Raw genomic sequence first — 15692 nt, 5'->3', positions numbered from 1 at the left:
TTTTTTTTTTTTGAGAACCATACCATTTGAAAGACACTAATCATATATGAACCAACTATATAAAGGTGGTTTTGAATTTGATCATACAATTTACAAGCAAGGATTTGGTCTAAACAGCATTTATACTTTGATATGTAAGTCATTTACAAGTAAAGATTGTTTGTGGACCTTTTGATCTAACCCTAATCAGTTCCTATTGTCTATTTTGTTGAGCCATTTGAACCGCAGTTTCGCCAATGGGGTCATCAAGGGGACTAGTATGTATAGATCTTACAAAGTGGATCCTGAAATGTCTAAGTCGTTGTGAGAGGTCTAGATTGTCCACAAGAATTTCCCATTTGTCGCGGAGACAGAGAATGACAAGTACCGCAAGAGCGAAAGCGAATGAAACACCGATGATTATAAACAAACCGCGGAATCTGTAAAGAGTAATAGGATTTGATGTATCATCGGTTGTGTATGGAAGTTGATTATCAAACCATCTTTTCTCCATCTCATTTAGCTTCTCGCTCGTCCTTAGCTTTGAGATTTCTCGGGACACATTAGGCACCAACTCGAAGCCCTTTTGAAACATCTAAAACATAGTATAACAATAACAAACCAAACATGTTCTTATGTCAGCAAGTCAAAAGTAAAGAAAGAGTAAAGAAGCTTATGACGATGAAGAAGAAGGATACATACAAAGCCGAAACCGTTGGTGGTAGATTGTGTCTTGACCATGAAAAAATGTGTTGGATTCTCGCCAAGGACAACTTTGAGGTATGGCAACTCATCAACAACAAATGAAACAGTCTTGTTCAACAAGGCTTGAGCATAATCTGCAGCACTATTAAGACCCAATGATCTCATTGCTCGGAGGCTGGAACTAGTGAGAGCCACATTTGCAATGAGGGAGCCGGAAAGGTGACCCACGTAGTCTTCGTTGGAGTTAAATCGTATCTGTTGTACCGTCATCATTGATGTCAATGTTGCAGTGTAACTTGCAGTCAGTATGAGCACTGCAAATACCCAAACTGTAACAACAAATCTTGATAAGTTGTGTTTTAGCTTTTCCCCTGTCACACATAGTATAAGCAGCAAAAGGTAAGCATGATCACTACAATCTTTTCTGAACAAGATTGGCATATATAAATGTGAAAAGGTGAGTACTTACTATGAGCATAGACAAGGGTAGAGAAGCCAAACCAAAGCACAACTCCAATCTGTTGTGGCCAAGATCCTTGGAACTCTTTGTTCTCAGCTCTTTCTATCAACCAAACTATAACTCCGGTCAAGACAAAAAAAAATGCACTTGTTATCCAAAGATCTGGTGTTAAAGGTTGGAAGAACACCCACATACTTCTCTCTTTTACTGCTACAATTCCAAGACCCATTTCAGTGAATGGCAACGTAAAGTCAACATACGTCGATCTATTCGAAGTGATTGTAATATCTCCCACGGCCGCATCATATTTGTCTTTCTGTGGGATGCAACACAAAACAATTAAAAAAAAAAAAATACTTGTTATAATATAAAACACTTAAGTAAGACATGGTTAGTACCTGGCTATGAAGTGCATATGCAAGATTGTCGTAGTTACTTCCATTGAGCCAAGGTATATACTCAACTTCATAGTTGAAAGGACTAATCGAAGCGCGAAAGACTTCTATACAGAACCCTTCAACAATTAATTCATTTGTTACTGGATCAGTCTCCACTTTCATCAGTCTTGGGAATCTATTGCTAGATGTAACCAAGACCCTCAGCTTTTTTCTATCGCTATCTATTAGACTAGTCCCTTTCGGACTTTGAGCAGACCCACCTGGCCAGATTATGGTCTCAAGCTTGTTATGAGTAGAAGATAAATGTCTTCTATTACTAAAACTACCGTTAGAGTTCAAGAATCCTACTCTTCTCTCACTTGATCCTATCATATTGATAATCTCAAACTTGTTTGATAACAACTTCTTATCATTTAGTTGGAAATCACCACTCAAACCGTTAAACCTAGTCTTTGTGATTTCCTCAAGGAGAGTTGATGTCACATTTGGCATCCTTATAACTTCTGCTGCTCTCGCCAGAGCAAAAGCGATATCGTGAGCCCATATGCCAGAGATACTCAACCGAGTTAGCTCCGCTTCTTCAACAGGCAATGATTTTCTCCATCTCAAAGTGAAATTTTGAAGCTCTATAGACATTGGAATGTAAGACTTGAAACCAACCACACCTTCCATTGCCTGCTTTGTGAAATCATCAATGTTCTCATGGAAGCTGTTCATAGTTTTAGCAGTCAGGATCCAAACAAACCCATCACCCATCAACCCTAATCTCCGAGCACATGGGAATAAATGAGTTGCAATAACTTCAGACAAGTGAACAACAAAGACAGTAGTCCCCAAGTCCTTCAGCTGCTGTAACCGACCCATCACAAAATCCTCACTAGAAGAGACAGTAAAACCAACCTTGGACTGTACACGAACACCGTTCTCATGAAAATGCTCCACCAAAAGTTGCATACTCTCTCTCCAGTCATCATGATCTTCATAAACAAGAGCAACACTGTTCCAATCAAACACATTAATAAAAGATGTAATCCCCTTTGCCTCAGAGGTAGAATCATGTGTGGCTTGGATCAAGTGAGTGTATTTGCTTAATGACAATGAAAACGGAGAGTCAAGTGAAATCATAGGAACCCTAGCTTTCTCTCCAAGTTCCCCTAAAAGCTTCGCTTCTAACAACGAGTTCCCGCCAATAATCGCTTCTACTCCTTCAGTTTTCAGAAGATCTACAGCTGTTTCATTCACAAGAGATAGAAAACCAAGATTGTGAGTGTGAATGGAGACAGAGAAGAAGAGAGTTTTTGTAGAGAAGAAGTGTTTTTACCAGAAGCAAGAGCAAGAAGAGGCTCTCCATGAGAGTTTCTGAGTGAAACAGAGACTCTTGTTTTGTAATCATTATGAATAGCGTAGAAATAGGAAAGAGCCATGGAAACAGAGTTTTTCACTATCTTCCCTTTCAAGGAACCCAAATCCAAAACCAACCCGACCCGGATCTGAACCCGTTTACCTCCATCAACGTCGTCGTTTTTAGTAGAAGCAAAAGACCTGGAGATGAAGAGAAGCAAAACAAGAAGAAACGATAGCAAAGTTTGGGTTTGAATACAAAATCTCTCCATTAAAAAAACTTTCCAACTAGAGAGAAAGGAGAAACCCCACGTTTGCTGCTTTTAGTCATTATTTTATTTTGTTGTTATATAAACCCATGCCGTGTTTTGTTTTTCATCTGTCTAATTATTCCAATTTTAAAAATTAACATACGTACTATATTTGAAGAAAAATTCAAAGTTTAAGATGATGACATCATGATTTTAAGAAAAATTACATTAGTCAACGTAAAATTCGGTATGGGCTATCGAGTTTGGCTACTCTTTTGTCTCTCAAATCATTTCATTATTTAAGAGAATCTGACTAAATCTATCAAAATGTTTGGTGAAGAAAGTAAAAAGGTAAAAATACGGAATAAATTCGAAAAGGATTCTATAGGATAAAATTTTGTCAACTAACCAATTTTAGCAAAAGAAAAAAATCATTTGTCTTAAAAAAAAAAAAACATTTGTCAACGGTCGTAGGAACAAATGTGTTTTAATCTGAAATTTTTACACGTAGAACTCCATATTTGTTTTTTTTTTGGTTAAAAACTCCATATTTGTTGGGGTTGTATTAACTTGTGTTGACAAGAACAAATCAACAAAAGTACTTAGTGTAAGGGATTTGACAATTTAGACAGTCAAAGATATAAATCTAGAAGCAGAGAAAAATGGTGAAAGTCGTCTCATCTCAAATAAATTGATGGAAGAAATTAAACACAAATACCAACAAACGAAATGCACGAGTCTTTTACATACTGATTAAAGTTTGGTACATTTTTTAAGGTTTATAAAATGAAGAATTAAAGTATTTTTTTCTTTGCAAAAGTATCATATTCTCCAAAAAATACTCAAACTAAATGTGTTAAATTTTAACTCAATATATTACCAATACCTTTTTGCTATTTACAAAAGTGGTTGCGAATATGATCACACTATAATTTACAAAATTGGTATAACAATCATTTATACTTTCAGACGTAAGCCGGCTTGGATCAGGAGCTAGTGGATCACTGGAGGATCTTCTTTGCTGCTCCAAGGTCAGAGTCAGAGACGTACCACATCACAACAATTGTTTTCTCTCTATGTTACTCATTTCCTATCGTCTGTTACGTTGAGCCATTTGAACCGCATTCTCGCCAATGGGGTTATCGAGGCCGAGGGGACTAGGATGGATAGTTCTTGTGAAGAGGATCCTGAAATGTCTAAGTCGTTGTGAGAAGTATATATTGACCGAATTCACAAGGATTTCCCATCTTTCTCGGAGCCAAAGAATGAGAAGTACTGCAAGAGCGAAAGCGAATGAAACTCCGGTGATCATAAACAAACCACGGAATCTATATAGGGTTATAGGATTTGATGTATCATCGGTTGTGTATGGAAGCTGTTTATCAAACCATCTTCTCTCCATCTCGTTTAGCCTCTCGCTTGTCCTCAGCTTCGCAATCTCCCGGGACACATTAGGCGCCAACTCGGACCCCTTCTGGAACATCTGGAACATAGTATAACAAACCAAACATTTCTTTTTCAACAAGTAAAATCAAGAGTAAAGCAACTGATGATGCAGAAGAAGGATACATACGAAGCCAAAACCATTGGTGGTAGATTGTGTCTTGACCATGAGAAAATGTCCAGGATTCTCGCCAAGGAGGATTTTCAGGTATGGCAACTCACTAACAATATATGAGACACTTTTATTCATCAAAGCTTGAGCATAATCTTCTGAAGTATTGAGACCCAATAATCTCATTGCTCTGAGGCTGGAATTGGTGAGGGCCGCATTTGCGATGAGGGATCCCGAGAGGTGACCCACATAATCTTCATTGGCGTTGAATCGTATTTGTTGCACCGTCATCATTGATGTCAATGTTGCAGTGTAACTTGTAACCAATATGAGCACCGCAAATACCCAAACTGTAACTACAAATCTTGATAAGTTGTGTTGTAGCTTCTCCCCTGTCACACAGAGTAAGCAACAAAAGGTAAGCATCACTACAATCTCTTCTCTTATGGCCAAATTGGTATATAAGAATGTGAAAAGGTACTTACGATGAGCATAAACAAGGGTAGAGAAGCCAAACCAAATCACAACTCCAATCTGTTGAGGCCAAGATCCTTGGAACTCTTTGTTCTCAGCTCTTTCTATCAACCAAACTATAATACCCGTCAAGACAAAGAAAGCTGCACTTGTTATCCAAAGGTTTGGTGTTAGAGGTTGGAAGAACACCCACATACTTCTCTCCTTTGCTGCTACAATTCCAAGACCCATTTCAGTGTATGGCAACGTAAAATCAACATACATCGATCTATCGGAAGTAATTGTAATATCTCCCACAGCAGCATCATATTTGTCTTTCTAAGGGATGCAACAAAAATTATCAATGGAATTAAGTCAGTTCCCACACACAGTCTACGCAAATTTTAAAAGTACTTGCAATTGTAAAATCGAGCCATGCTTAGTACCTGGCTATGAAGTGCATATGCAAGCTTGGTGTAGTTAGTTCCATTGAGCCAACGTATGTACTCCACTTCATAGTTGAAAGGTGCAATGGATGCCTGAAAGACTTCTATACAGAACCCTTCGACAATTGTTATCTCATGTGTTATTGGATCAGTCTCCACTTTCATCAGTCTTGGGAATCTATTGCTAGATGTAACAAGAACCCTAAGCTTTTTTCTACCGCTCTCTCTTAGACTTCTCCCTTTCGGACTTTGAGCAGACCCACCGGGCCAAATTATGGTCTCCAGATTGTCATGAGTAGAAGATAATTGTCTTCTATTGCTGAAACTACCATTAGAATTCCAGAATCCTACCCTTCTCTCACCTGATCCTATCATATTCACAATCTCAAACTTGTCTGATAACAACTTCATATCATCCAACTGAAAGTTACCACTCAGACCCTTAAACCTGCTTTCTTTTATGGCCTCAAGGAGAGTTGATGTCACAGTTGGCATCCTTGTCACTTCAGCTGCACTCGCCAGACTCCAAGCGACATCATGAGCCCATACGCCAGAGATACTCAACCGAGTAATCTCACTCCCAGTAACTTCTTCAACAGGGAGTGTTTTTCTCCATCTCAAAGTGAAGTTGTGAAGCTCTTTTGACATTGGTATATAAGACTTGAAACCAACCACACCTTCCATTGCCTCCTTTGTTAAATCGTCAATGAACTGATCATGAAAACTGCTCATGCTTCTGGAAGTAAGAATCCAAGCAAACCCTTCACCCATCATCCCTAATTTCTCAGCACATGGGAAGAGACGAGTTGCAATAACTTCAGACAAGTGAACAACAAAGACAGTTGTTCCCAAGTCCTTAAGCTCCCGTAATCGATCCATCAAAGAATCCTCACTCGAAGTGACACTAAAAGCAACCTTGGACTGTACATGAACGTTGTTCTCATGGAAATGGTCCACCATAAAATGCATACTCTCTCTCCAGTCATCGTGATCTTCTAAAACAAGAGCAACACTGTTCCAATCAAACCCATGGAGGAAAGCTGTAATTCCTTTAACCTCAGAGGCAGAGTTATGTGTGGCTTGGATCAAGTGAGTGTATTTGCTCAATGACAATGACATGGGAGAGTTAAGTGAAATCACAGGAACCCTAGCTTTCTCTCCAAGTTCCGCCAAAAGCTTCGCTTCTAGCAACGAGTTCCCGCCAATTATTGCTTGCACTCCTTCTGTTTGCAGCAAATCTACAACTGTTTCATTCACAAAGATTGTGAGTGTATGAATAATCACAAAACAAAAATGGATAAAGAGAAAAAGGTGATTTATATAGAGAGGTGCAAGAGTAATGGAGTATGTTACCTGAATCAAGAGCAAGAAGAGGCTCTCCATGAGAATCTCTGACTAAAAGAGAGAGTCTTGTTTTGTAGTCATTGTGATTGTCGTAGAAATCAGAAAGAGCCATGGAAACAGAACTCCGCACTATCTTCCCTTCCACGGAACCCAAATCCAAAACCAACCCGACCCGGACCCGAATCCGTTTATCATCATCGTTGTTTTGACTCGAAGCAAAACAGTTGGAGATGAAGAAAAGCAGAACAAGAAGAAACGATAGCAAAATTGGGGTTTGAATACAAATTCTCACCATTAAAATTCTTTCCAACTAAAGAGGAAGGAGAGACCTCACGTTTGTTGCTTTACACATCATTATTATTATTTTATATAAACAGTTATAGCCTACACATGCCGTGTTTTACATTTTCTCTATTCTATTCACATATATTTAAGAAAATCGTAAGAAGAAAAAGAGAAATTCAAAGTTAACGAAATTTTTAGGAGGATGACATTAGTCAACCGATTACAATTTAAGAGAAATTTCGTTGTGGAGTACTAAAGGTTGGCTACTTATCTTTCTCTCAAAGTTATTATTTTAGTTACGAAAGTAAGAAGAACAATATGAAAAATGAAGATTCTATTGGACAGAATTTGTCAAAGGTCAATTTTAAGCAAAAGAAAACAAACACCTTTCAATCCCATAGCTTTTGGAGAGTATTATCCTTTGCCGACAAGAACTAATCAACAAGTACCAAGGATTATATAATCAGACGGTCACAGATATAAATCTAGAAGCAGAGGAAAATTGTGAAAGTCGTTTCATCTCAAAAGTAAACGATCTCATATGATCAAACTTAGTCAGTATCTTATGTCCTTTCTTAAGTTTAGGCCTCCACCTAAAACTAAGTGAATTCTTAATAACTCTACACGACCACAAACTCTTTCCATCATAAAAATCTACGGTCAAATGAATTTTGATCTTAGTAAGATTTGCATAATTCCCATGAGAGATGAATATGTCTTAGAGCAGATTCTGTTTGCAAGAAGCGATTAGAAATATAGTTTTACATGTTTTAATTAGTTTTTCTAGGGGATTTAGTGTGTACTATATGAACTAAACATCTTCAACAATTCTATATCTCAGATTTATTTCATGGACATTTAAACTAATGAGACAGTTAATATGAATGAAACTAAGCAGAAGAAACTTTGGTCTGAAAACCAGCCAAGTAATCCTGCATACAAGCTTTATAAGTATCCATACCTGTAACCTTATCAGCGATTTCCAACCCGATGCTCAGCCATTTTTTAGCGGTCTCAAACTGTCCTAGCCTCACGGGCAACGCTGCTCGGTTCCAAGCTGTCATTGCGAGCCATTTCCCTTCTTCAGTCGGGTATTCCCCTTCCTTCAACCCAACCATGATTCTGTATGCTTGTTTGTACATCTTTAAGATTGCTTCTTCATCGTCTGTATCGCCTTTGTGGACGCTGGCTATGGAGATCAGCTTCCTGATTATAAGAGCTATGGTTGGGTACTCTGGTGAAGCAGATGCGATCAGAGCGGATAGGCATTCGTTAAGAGCAAATGTTGACACGTCCGGGTTGGACTGAGGGCTTTGAGAGGCGAAAATTCCAAGTTGGAGAAGATAGTTGTAATGACAAGACTTGGAACCAGCAAACGTCTTTACCACAAGTAACTGGAATGCCGAATTGTTGAGCCTTCCGTGTATGTCATACGCAAGTAAAGTGTACATAAAGATGAGTTCTGGCTCCATGATACAATCTTTACCATCTGAGAGCGAAGAAGACATAATCTGCAAATATATAACCAAACATCAGTGAAACTGAAAGGTAAAACTCTGCAGGTAATATTAATAAAGAGGAGGATAAGACCTTTCCTGCTCTCACGAGCAATTCTGCAGCAAGTTTCACTTGGGTTTCAGTCAGTGCGCTCTTGGTTTGCTTCTCCAAAGCAATCATAGCGGTGACACTTAGTATTATGGACCTGCAAATCATCAGTTTGTCTTCTCCAGACTCATCAGTATCTATATAGCCATAAAATTCAGATGCCAGCCTCAAGAATTCACCACAGAGCTCATACTTCTTTTCCTTCCCACACCTTGACCCAAGATTCCAGCAAGTCGCAGCAAACCAATTCTGTTCTCGCTTTCCAGTCTCTCCTAATCCAAAGAAACACTCTGTCCCAAGCTTAGAAGCCCTGCTCTGAGCTTGCAACATAAAGTTAAGAGCTTCGGTTTCGCTGCCAATGTCTTGAGTCAATATAGTGACTAAGGTACGGAAGACCACAACCTCTGTGGTTGGCATTTTTTTTCCTGAGATATAGAAACTGAGAAACTTGGAAAGAGAAGCAACAGCAACTGGAAGCGCTTGGCAAGAAATAGCTTCATGCGCTGAAAGGGAAAGATAATCTGGAGAAAAATCAAGGCAGGACGTCATTGCATCGATCTGACCAATGGCACAACTGTGTTCCTTCTTTTGCAGGTAGATCTTGAACTGCAAGAATCAGAAGCAAAGAGAAGTTGCTGAAACAATTTTTCTCAAACAATCTCCAGATACATATATATGGCGAGGTAGCCGAAGGCCATATGTTGAATAAGCATGTACTGTGGGGGAAAAGACAGTCTACCTTAAGAAAGGAGCAAGCAATATTGGGCTCAAGCTGCAGAGACAGAAAACTAGTTAGCAATTCTGAGTTGAAAGATCCAACTAGGACCGTTGAAAATAGAAGTTCCATGGATAAATGTATACCTTTTCAGCTTCTTCTATGTATTCAAGAGCTCGATCCAGCTGAGAGAGCCCAAGGTAGCAAAGACACAAAACCCTGAAGCCTTTGGCCCTGAAAACTCTATTTTCTATATCATGTGGAATATAGAGCATTGATTTCTCAAACATCTCTGCACTTGTCTCATAATCTTTAGCACGGAAATGATCTGAAGCACTGTAAACAGCAGAAAATACCCAGATTAGATCCCCAAGACATACACTCAAGAAAACAACAACAAAACCTATCAATCACTGTAACCAAGCTGAATCACTCAGTTAACTAAGATGCAATAAATATGACACACCAATGTTAACCAAGGGAGATGAAAGTTCAATGGCAAAAACATACCTGTTCCAGAGAACAGAATGTATTGCCTTCCTCTCCTTAGTCACAGCTTCACTAGCAAAGAGAGCAACAACTCTCTCATCTGACACGAGCTGAGCCACAACGTTCGCCCTAATTCTCGAACCATTATCACCTCCCCTACTCTCACCAAGCACCCGATGAGCCACTCTAAGTGCCGCCTTTGCACTGACATGACACCTTCCCAGCAGACCTAAGAACACACCCTTTGCAGTTTCTGCTCCAGCAGTCCCAACCACCTCAAAATATGCTTCCACAGCAGATACCCACACTGCCTCTGGAATATCATTGTTTCCCACCATACCTCTCAGCTCCTTCTCTGCCTCACTATGCCTCCCAAGTCCTAACCAAGCCTTCATCGCCAACACAGGTAATGAAGCATGTTGATCAGCTCCATCACTACCATTTCCTCCATTCCTTAGAACTTTCACACATTTTATCACATTCTCGAACTCTCCCTTCTGCAAATGCACTGCTGATATGAAACGCAGAGTTTTGATTCTCATGGCCGTGAACTCCGTAGTATCTTCCCGAGTTTTTGCTGTACCTAATCCCTTCTCACAAAGATCCAACGCTTCATTCATTAACCTAAGAGCGTCGTTTAGACTGCAATCGTCGTCACCTCTAGACAAAGAGCTTTTACCAAACGCAAGGAATTGATTTGAGAGCGATTTGTAGTGATCCGGTGAACCAAACAACAAATTCTTCGCCCGATTAAGCAACGTTACAGCTAAATTCCTATCAGAAATTTCCCAGGCAGTTCGAGATCTAGCTAGGTTTAGATCCAGAAACAATTTCTTTTCTCCGGCATCGGAAATTTTCGCGATATCAATTTTCGAGACGATTTCGGTGGCTCTCTCGAAGCAATCGGAGGCGAGATCGAATTTCTTGAGACTGTGATAAACAAGACCGGTCTTATAGTAGAATAGAGAGGACTTAATCGTCGGAGATGGAACACCGGTAACGTCCTTAGCGAGAAAAAGCATATCGGCGGCAACATGTCTGAGATTCGCAATGTTCTCGGCGGAGGTTAAAGAGGATTGGAGAGAGGCGGCGTTAGCGAGATCAACACAAGCATTCCAGAGGCGAAAGCTGAGTTTCCATATGGTAAGCTTGAAGGAGTTATCGGGAAAAGGAGCAAGTTGACTCAGCCGAGTTAGGAATTGTCTAAGAGAAATAGGGAGAGATTGAGGTAGCGGCTGATCTTTGGAAATGGCTTCAGATTGTTGGATTAAGAGCTCGATCTCGGAGAGAAGAGGATGGTGAGTGTGTGAATCGGTTTCCCGGTGATGTAACCGGAGGTCCGGCGTGGTGATCTCGGCGATTCTCATTTCGATTGTTGGCGGGAGATTTCAGAGAGAGAATTGGGAATTTCGAAGGACCGAGTCTGAGAGAATAAGATATTTTCGAAATTCAAATTAGGGTTAGTATTGTAATTTACACCTCCTGTGTAGGTTAAGGAAAAATAATAAAATACAACATTAAAGATATAATAATTAATAAGAAAATCTGAGTATTTTTTTGTTTTTTGTTTTGAGTAGGGTTGATCCTTAAAAATACTAAAACCATCCGTACACAACAACAACATCAAAGGGAAAGAGAACTAAGGAGAGGAGTTAAAAAAGAGCTGCCACAAGTTAACACCAAAGGGGAGTCACAGTCACAGTCACATTTTACCATTCACCTTTTTTTATCACTAGTGAAAGTAAGGAGGAGGAGGAGGAGCCTGGTACTGATAGCAGTTCGCGTAGAAGTTCCCATGTGCAGGAGCAGGATTGAACGTGTAAGTCTGAGGAGGAGGAGGTGGTGGAGGTTGTGCTGCCATGATTGGACCGCTAAGGAACGGTCTGTTGTCATAGACATACTGCGGATACCTTTCAGGGATGACTCTACCGTATCCTGTCTTGTTGTTGTTGATGTTGTTGTTGTTGTCAGTGACTCGGGGTTGAGCACCACGTGGTCGTTTTGGCTGAGGTTTCATGGGTTCTGTTGCTCTCTTTTTGTCCGCTTTGGCTTTCTCGAGCTGGAGAATCCGTTTGTGAAGTGGCTCAACTGGGTACTGCTCTTCCAGGCTATGCTCTTCGATACACTTTATAACGGTTTTGAGGCCTATAAGCTCCCGCTCATTGAACTCATCCTGCATTGGTACACACATAATAATGTACAACAATATGAGACTGATCCTGCATCAGCAAGTACTATGATATACGCCTAAAGTAATTGATAATGAAAGCATCGGTTTTCAGTTTCAAATGGTGTTAGAAGTCTGGAGTAAAATATGACAGCTAACTGAACAGAGCTCAGGAATGTTCCAGCGAGGTAAGATTTACTTTTTCAAATAGCCAGATGCTCGAGAAAAGGTAACGAGTTCAATAAAAGATAAGATCACTCGTTCTAGGCAAAATGCATTAATATAGCCCTTCATTTTCACCAACAAGGTAATCTATAACTGCAAGTTATCAAGTCAGGGAACACTTGCCTGAACAGCAGGAGATGCATTGCCAGGTCTGCCTTGGGGGGAAGATCGCCTTGCCTCTATCAAGTAAGATTTCAGTAATGAGACAGGTGAGAACTGTTCTGTGAGTTCAAACGCAAATGCCAAGTTAACCGCATCAATCTGTTTTCCACTGTTCACGAGAACTTCAATCACACCTGGAATAAAAGGAGCAGTGCACATTAAAGATAAGATCAAGGGATAAGGTAGAGAATCTGGGTGTAAACTAAACAAGGAAAAACACAGATATCCACCATGTTTAGGCCCTTGACCAGAGACCCTATCACTCACTAAATAGTTACTATCAAACATCAACTTTCCTATCGAAATGTCATAACCTGTAAGATAATCAGCCATATACTAAAAGTTAAGAGAACAAACCAGGCATTTTTTCAGCTAATCCAAGTGAACGGCAGAGCTCAGCTGCCTGACGGCGACGTGAAACCATGGGGATCAGCTTTAAGAGTTCATCTTCTTTAAAATCAGCAACAATAGCAAAAGTGGCCAGCAGTTGCAGGAATGCATGAGCCTCCAAAGAATTACCATTGCAAGCATCCATGTCAAGAGATTCCAGCAGTGGATTCCATCCTTCTGCAATAGTTTTGGCTCTATGCTTAACATTTTGTGAGAGAACAACAGCAAGGCAGTTGCGGTCCAGACCAGATAACAGTATGCTAAGGCACTCCATCAACATGATACAGGTTCTGCGCATGCCCAAGAGGTTAGCGTCTTTTTTTCCATCAGCAGTTGGTGCCTCCATAGGGTAAAACCCTTCCAAAGAGTCCAACACTAAGCTGGCTGGGTTTGCTGCAGCCCTGAACGCCATAGGAATCTCCTCCTTTAGTGATGCAAGGTTCTTGCGGTTATCTGATACAAACTTATGGAGACCCGTTGAGTCCATATCCCCGCACAGTTTCAGTAACTGTGGATAAGCCTTCACCTCATAATTTCCCATCACAGGTGAGATCTGAACATCTTGCACAATACCATCCGGATTATCATCGGTAATACTATCAGCAGCAAAGACATTGGATGAATCCTCTACAGCATTTTGTGGCCAACGTTCACCAACAGAAGGTTTACTGACAGGAGCGTTGTTATACTTATCCAAAGCACTGTTTATAGTAAACATAGCTGCGTCTCTCTTCTTCTGAAGCCTTTCAAGCGCCGCCTTCTCCTTAGCCTCAACAGCTGCCTTCTTTTTCTCCAACAGTTCTTGAGCTTTCCTTGTTTTGGTTTCATACTCTTTTTCTTGATCTTCAAGCTCATGAAACCTTCTCTTCAAAGACCTCTCAAGCCCATGAAAATGCTCCTCAAGTTCCTTCCACTTCAGATTAAGTGTTACAGCACGCTGACTTTCAAGTTCAGCAAACGCCTTCTGAAGCTGCTGAATCTTGGATGATGTAGAGTCCATGAGTGAAGCAACTGACCGAGTATCCTCCATCACAAAAGAGCCTAAATAAAACGGAAATTTAAGTAATGATTAAAAAGTCCCGAACAAATAAAAACAAACATGAGTACAACGACATTAGAGGCCAGACACAATATTGTTACCAATTCAAACAAGTCCAATCTCCAAGCTGCGAATAGAGAGCTCCACGAAATCTCGATCCTTGAACAACAAACAACTACAAAAAAAAAAATCATCAAGAACAGATAAACAAAGATCAGTCAAAACTATCCAATGACAATATCACTCGTTAAAGATAAAAACAAATTAGCTCTGTAACAAGACCGTACAAGTCATAGTGGACAACTATGTAAGAAAATGGCCTACAAGGCAAGTAAAGACAAATGAACAAGAAACCCCCAAAAAAATGAATCCATTCAAGAAAAATTCACACTATTTTTTAGTCACAAAGATAATTCAACCTCAAGAACTAATCAGACGTACTTATAAAAAAATTAGCTGAAATAATACAAATACAGATTAAGAGAAGAGTAGATGACGAAATGAGAGTAGAAACAAGCAAGCTGATTCAGTGATTCTATGAAATCCCAGCTTAATCCATCACATAAACAAACTTCACGACCAAAATTCAAGGTCATAGCAGAAATTTTGAGCTATATTGTGGAGAAATCAACAAACCCTAGCTACAGTGAAGAGAACACGAACATGAACTCAAAACAAAAAAAAAGTATATACCTCAAGAGAAGATAAAAAAAAAGCAACTTTACCAGGAAAATCAAACGAAGTAAAAACCCGTAAGAAGAAGAGATCAAAAAACTTCAAGAAGGACCACATGATCGTAGATCCATGGTGAAGAGCGATCGAGAGAAATCGAGGTTAGGCAGAGAGAGAGAGAGAGAGAAGAGGAAAGTGAAATCCCTAAAAAGGAAAGAGGAAAGTAGAAGAGAGGCAAAATAAAAGGAAGCAAAGCGATTTATAACAGACACTTTATTAAGCACACCCAATTTTACTTAGTTGGCACGTGAGAGAGACTGGTGTGGTTTAATGGCTCGTTCTTCACTATCATATCTGGTTCGGACCAGACAGCTTATGTGGCTCTAGTCAAACCCTTTAAAGTTTGCGTCACGTGAGTTTGTCTGAAACTGCCGGGAACTTGTAATTTACTCTTTCCTCCTTTTTTTCTATTAATTGGTATATTCACCATCTATGTGTATCAATCACTCTTTAAATTCCTTAACTTTTTTTACCAAACACCCAATCTTTTTAACCTGTTGACGAAGCTTTGGCTTCATGCTTAAGGCTATGTTATAATGGGGAAAAAACTAGATTGCACAATCTTTCATAGACTGATATTCTTCATCGGATGTTTCGATCATATAAATTGTCTCCAAGGATGAAACTATGTGTCTAATTTTTTTGAATGCAAAATTTATATATGATTGTTTTCTTAATAAGAGCAACAATGAAAATATAGTTTGGTTATACATTGGTATTTGTCAAAGAGGAAAGACTAAACCAAGAGTAAATAAATCTTACAACTTCCCAAATTGTTGGAATTCTACAATTGTATTATATATGGTGAATGATTTGGTACAAAACATTACAAATATCAAATGAATTTCGAAGTTGGTTCAGGTCACGAATGGCGGATTTGGCTTGGGAGAGACTAGAGGTTGTGATTCGTGGTTTATCTCCTCTCTAAAATCGTTATGTTACAAACTGACT

General features: G+C 39.6%; 4 protein-coding genes across 8 annotated transcripts; all 4 read right to left on the bottom strand.

Moving 5' to 3' along the window:
* Positions 1-45: 45 nt before the first annotated feature.
* Positions 46-3204, bottom strand: GLR1.3 (glutamate receptor 1.3; the record flags this gene model as incomplete). 4 transcript variants are annotated; one of them, NM_001344770.1, is made up of 6 exons in its annotated part: positions 2864-3204; positions 1543-2771; positions 1340-1460; positions 1154-1246; positions 682-1055; positions 46-574 (listed from the first exon to the last, which is right to left on the bottom strand). In NM_001344770.1, the coding sequence occupies exons 1-6, from the start codon at positions 3153-3155 to the stop codon at positions 194-196; spliced, it is 2490 nt and encodes an 829-aa protein (NP_001332595.1). In that variant the 5' UTR covers positions 3156-3204. The 4 variants fall into 4 exon arrangements, with proteins under 4 accessions (NP_001332595.1, NP_199652.1, NP_001332596.1 ...); NM_001344771.1 differs by having other exon boundaries at positions 194-574; positions 1154-1258; NM_124216.3 differs by having other exon boundaries at positions 1154-1460.
* Positions 3205-3962: 758 nt separating this feature from the next.
* On the bottom strand, positions 3963-7405 carry ATGLR1.2 (Glutamate receptor family protein). Of its 2 annotated transcripts, NM_124215.2 has the most exons (5): positions 6942-7405; positions 5589-6832; positions 5175-5481; positions 4708-5081; positions 3963-4617 (listed from the first exon to the last, which is right to left on the bottom strand). In NM_124215.2, exons 1-5 carry the CDS (start codon positions 7225-7227, stop codon positions 4225-4227), a joined length of 2604 nt encoding a protein of 867 aa, NP_199651.1. In that variant the 5' UTR covers positions 7228-7405; the 3' UTR covers positions 3963-4224. The 2 variants fall into 2 exon arrangements, with proteins under 2 accessions (NP_199651.1, NP_851155.1); NM_180824.2 differs by having other exon boundaries at positions 3963-5081.
* A 682-nt stretch (positions 7406-8087) lies between these two features.
* On the bottom strand, positions 8088-11451 carry AtSPO22 (Tetratricopeptide repeat (TPR)-like superfamily protein). Its single transcript, NM_124214.7, has 5 exons — positions 10048-11451; positions 9684-9873; positions 9562-9594; positions 8808-9428; positions 8088-8728 (listed from the first exon to the last, which is right to left on the bottom strand). The coding sequence occupies exons 1-5, from the start codon at positions 11391-11393 to the stop codon at positions 8108-8110; spliced, it is 2811 nt and encodes a 936-aa protein (NP_199650.3). The 5' UTR covers positions 11394-11451; the 3' UTR covers positions 8088-8107.
* A 12-nt stretch (positions 11452-11463) lies between these two features.
* Positions 11464-14981, bottom strand: AT5G48385 (FRIGIDA-like protein). Its single transcript, NM_180592.3, has 5 exons — positions 14735-14981; positions 14111-14184; positions 12938-14011; positions 12542-12714; positions 11464-12199 (listed from the first exon to the last, which is right to left on the bottom strand). Exons 3-5 carry the CDS (start codon positions 13998-14000, stop codon positions 11759-11761), a joined length of 1677 nt encoding a protein of 558 aa, NP_850923.1. The 5' UTR covers positions 14001-14011; positions 14111-14184; positions 14735-14981; the 3' UTR covers positions 11464-11758.
* Between the last annotated feature and the right edge of the window lie 711 nt (positions 14982-15692).

Source organism: Arabidopsis thaliana, chromosome 5 (genome assembly GCF_000001735.4).
Source record: "Arabidopsis thaliana chromosome 5, partial sequence".
NCBI lineage: Eukaryota > Viridiplantae > Streptophyta > Magnoliopsida > Brassicales > Brassicaceae > Arabidopsis > Arabidopsis thaliana.
The sequence above is the reverse complement of the archived record's forward strand: the minus strand, read 5'-3'. Positions and strand labels throughout refer to the sequence as shown.

Excerpts from the sequence above, each read along its gene's own strand:
- ATGLR1.2 (NM_124215.2), bottom strand. The coding sequence starts at position 7,227 with ATGGTGAGAATTTGTATTCAAACCCCAATTTTGCTATCGTTTCTTCTT. Across the intron at positions 6,833-6,941 it reads TCTTCTTGCTCTTGATTCAG|TTGTAGATTTGCTGCAAACA; the intron begins GTAACATACTCC and ends TGAATGAAACAG. Across the intron at positions 5,082-5,174 it reads TACCCTTGTTTATGCTCATC|GGGAGAAGCTACAACACAAC; the intron begins GTAAGTACCTTT and ends TCTGTGTGACAG.
- AtSPO22 (NM_124214.7), bottom strand. The coding sequence starts at position 11,393 with ATGAGAATCGCCGAGATCACCACGCCGGACCTCCGGTTACATCACCGG. Across the intron at positions 9,874-10,047 it reads CATTCTGTTCTCTGGAACAG|TGCTTCAGATCATTTCCGTG; the intron begins GTATGTTTTTGC and ends TGCTGTTTACAG. Across the intron at positions 9,595-9,683 it reads ACATAGAAGAAGCTGAAAAG|CTTGAGCCCAATATTGCTTG; the intron begins GTATACATTTAT and ends CTGTCTCTGCAG.
- AT5G48385 (NM_180592.3), bottom strand. The coding sequence starts at position 14,000 with ATGGAGGATACTCGGTCAGTTGCTTCACTCATGGACTCTACATCATCC. Across the intron at positions 12,715-12,937 it reads ATTAGCTGAAAAAATGCCTG|GTGTGATTGAAGTTCTCGTG; the intron begins GTTTGTTCTCTT and ends CTTTTATTCCAG. Across the intron at positions 12,200-12,541 it reads ATGCATCTCCTGCTGTTCAG|GATGAGTTCAATGAGCGGGA; the intron begins GCAAGTGTTCCC and ends GTACCAATGCAG.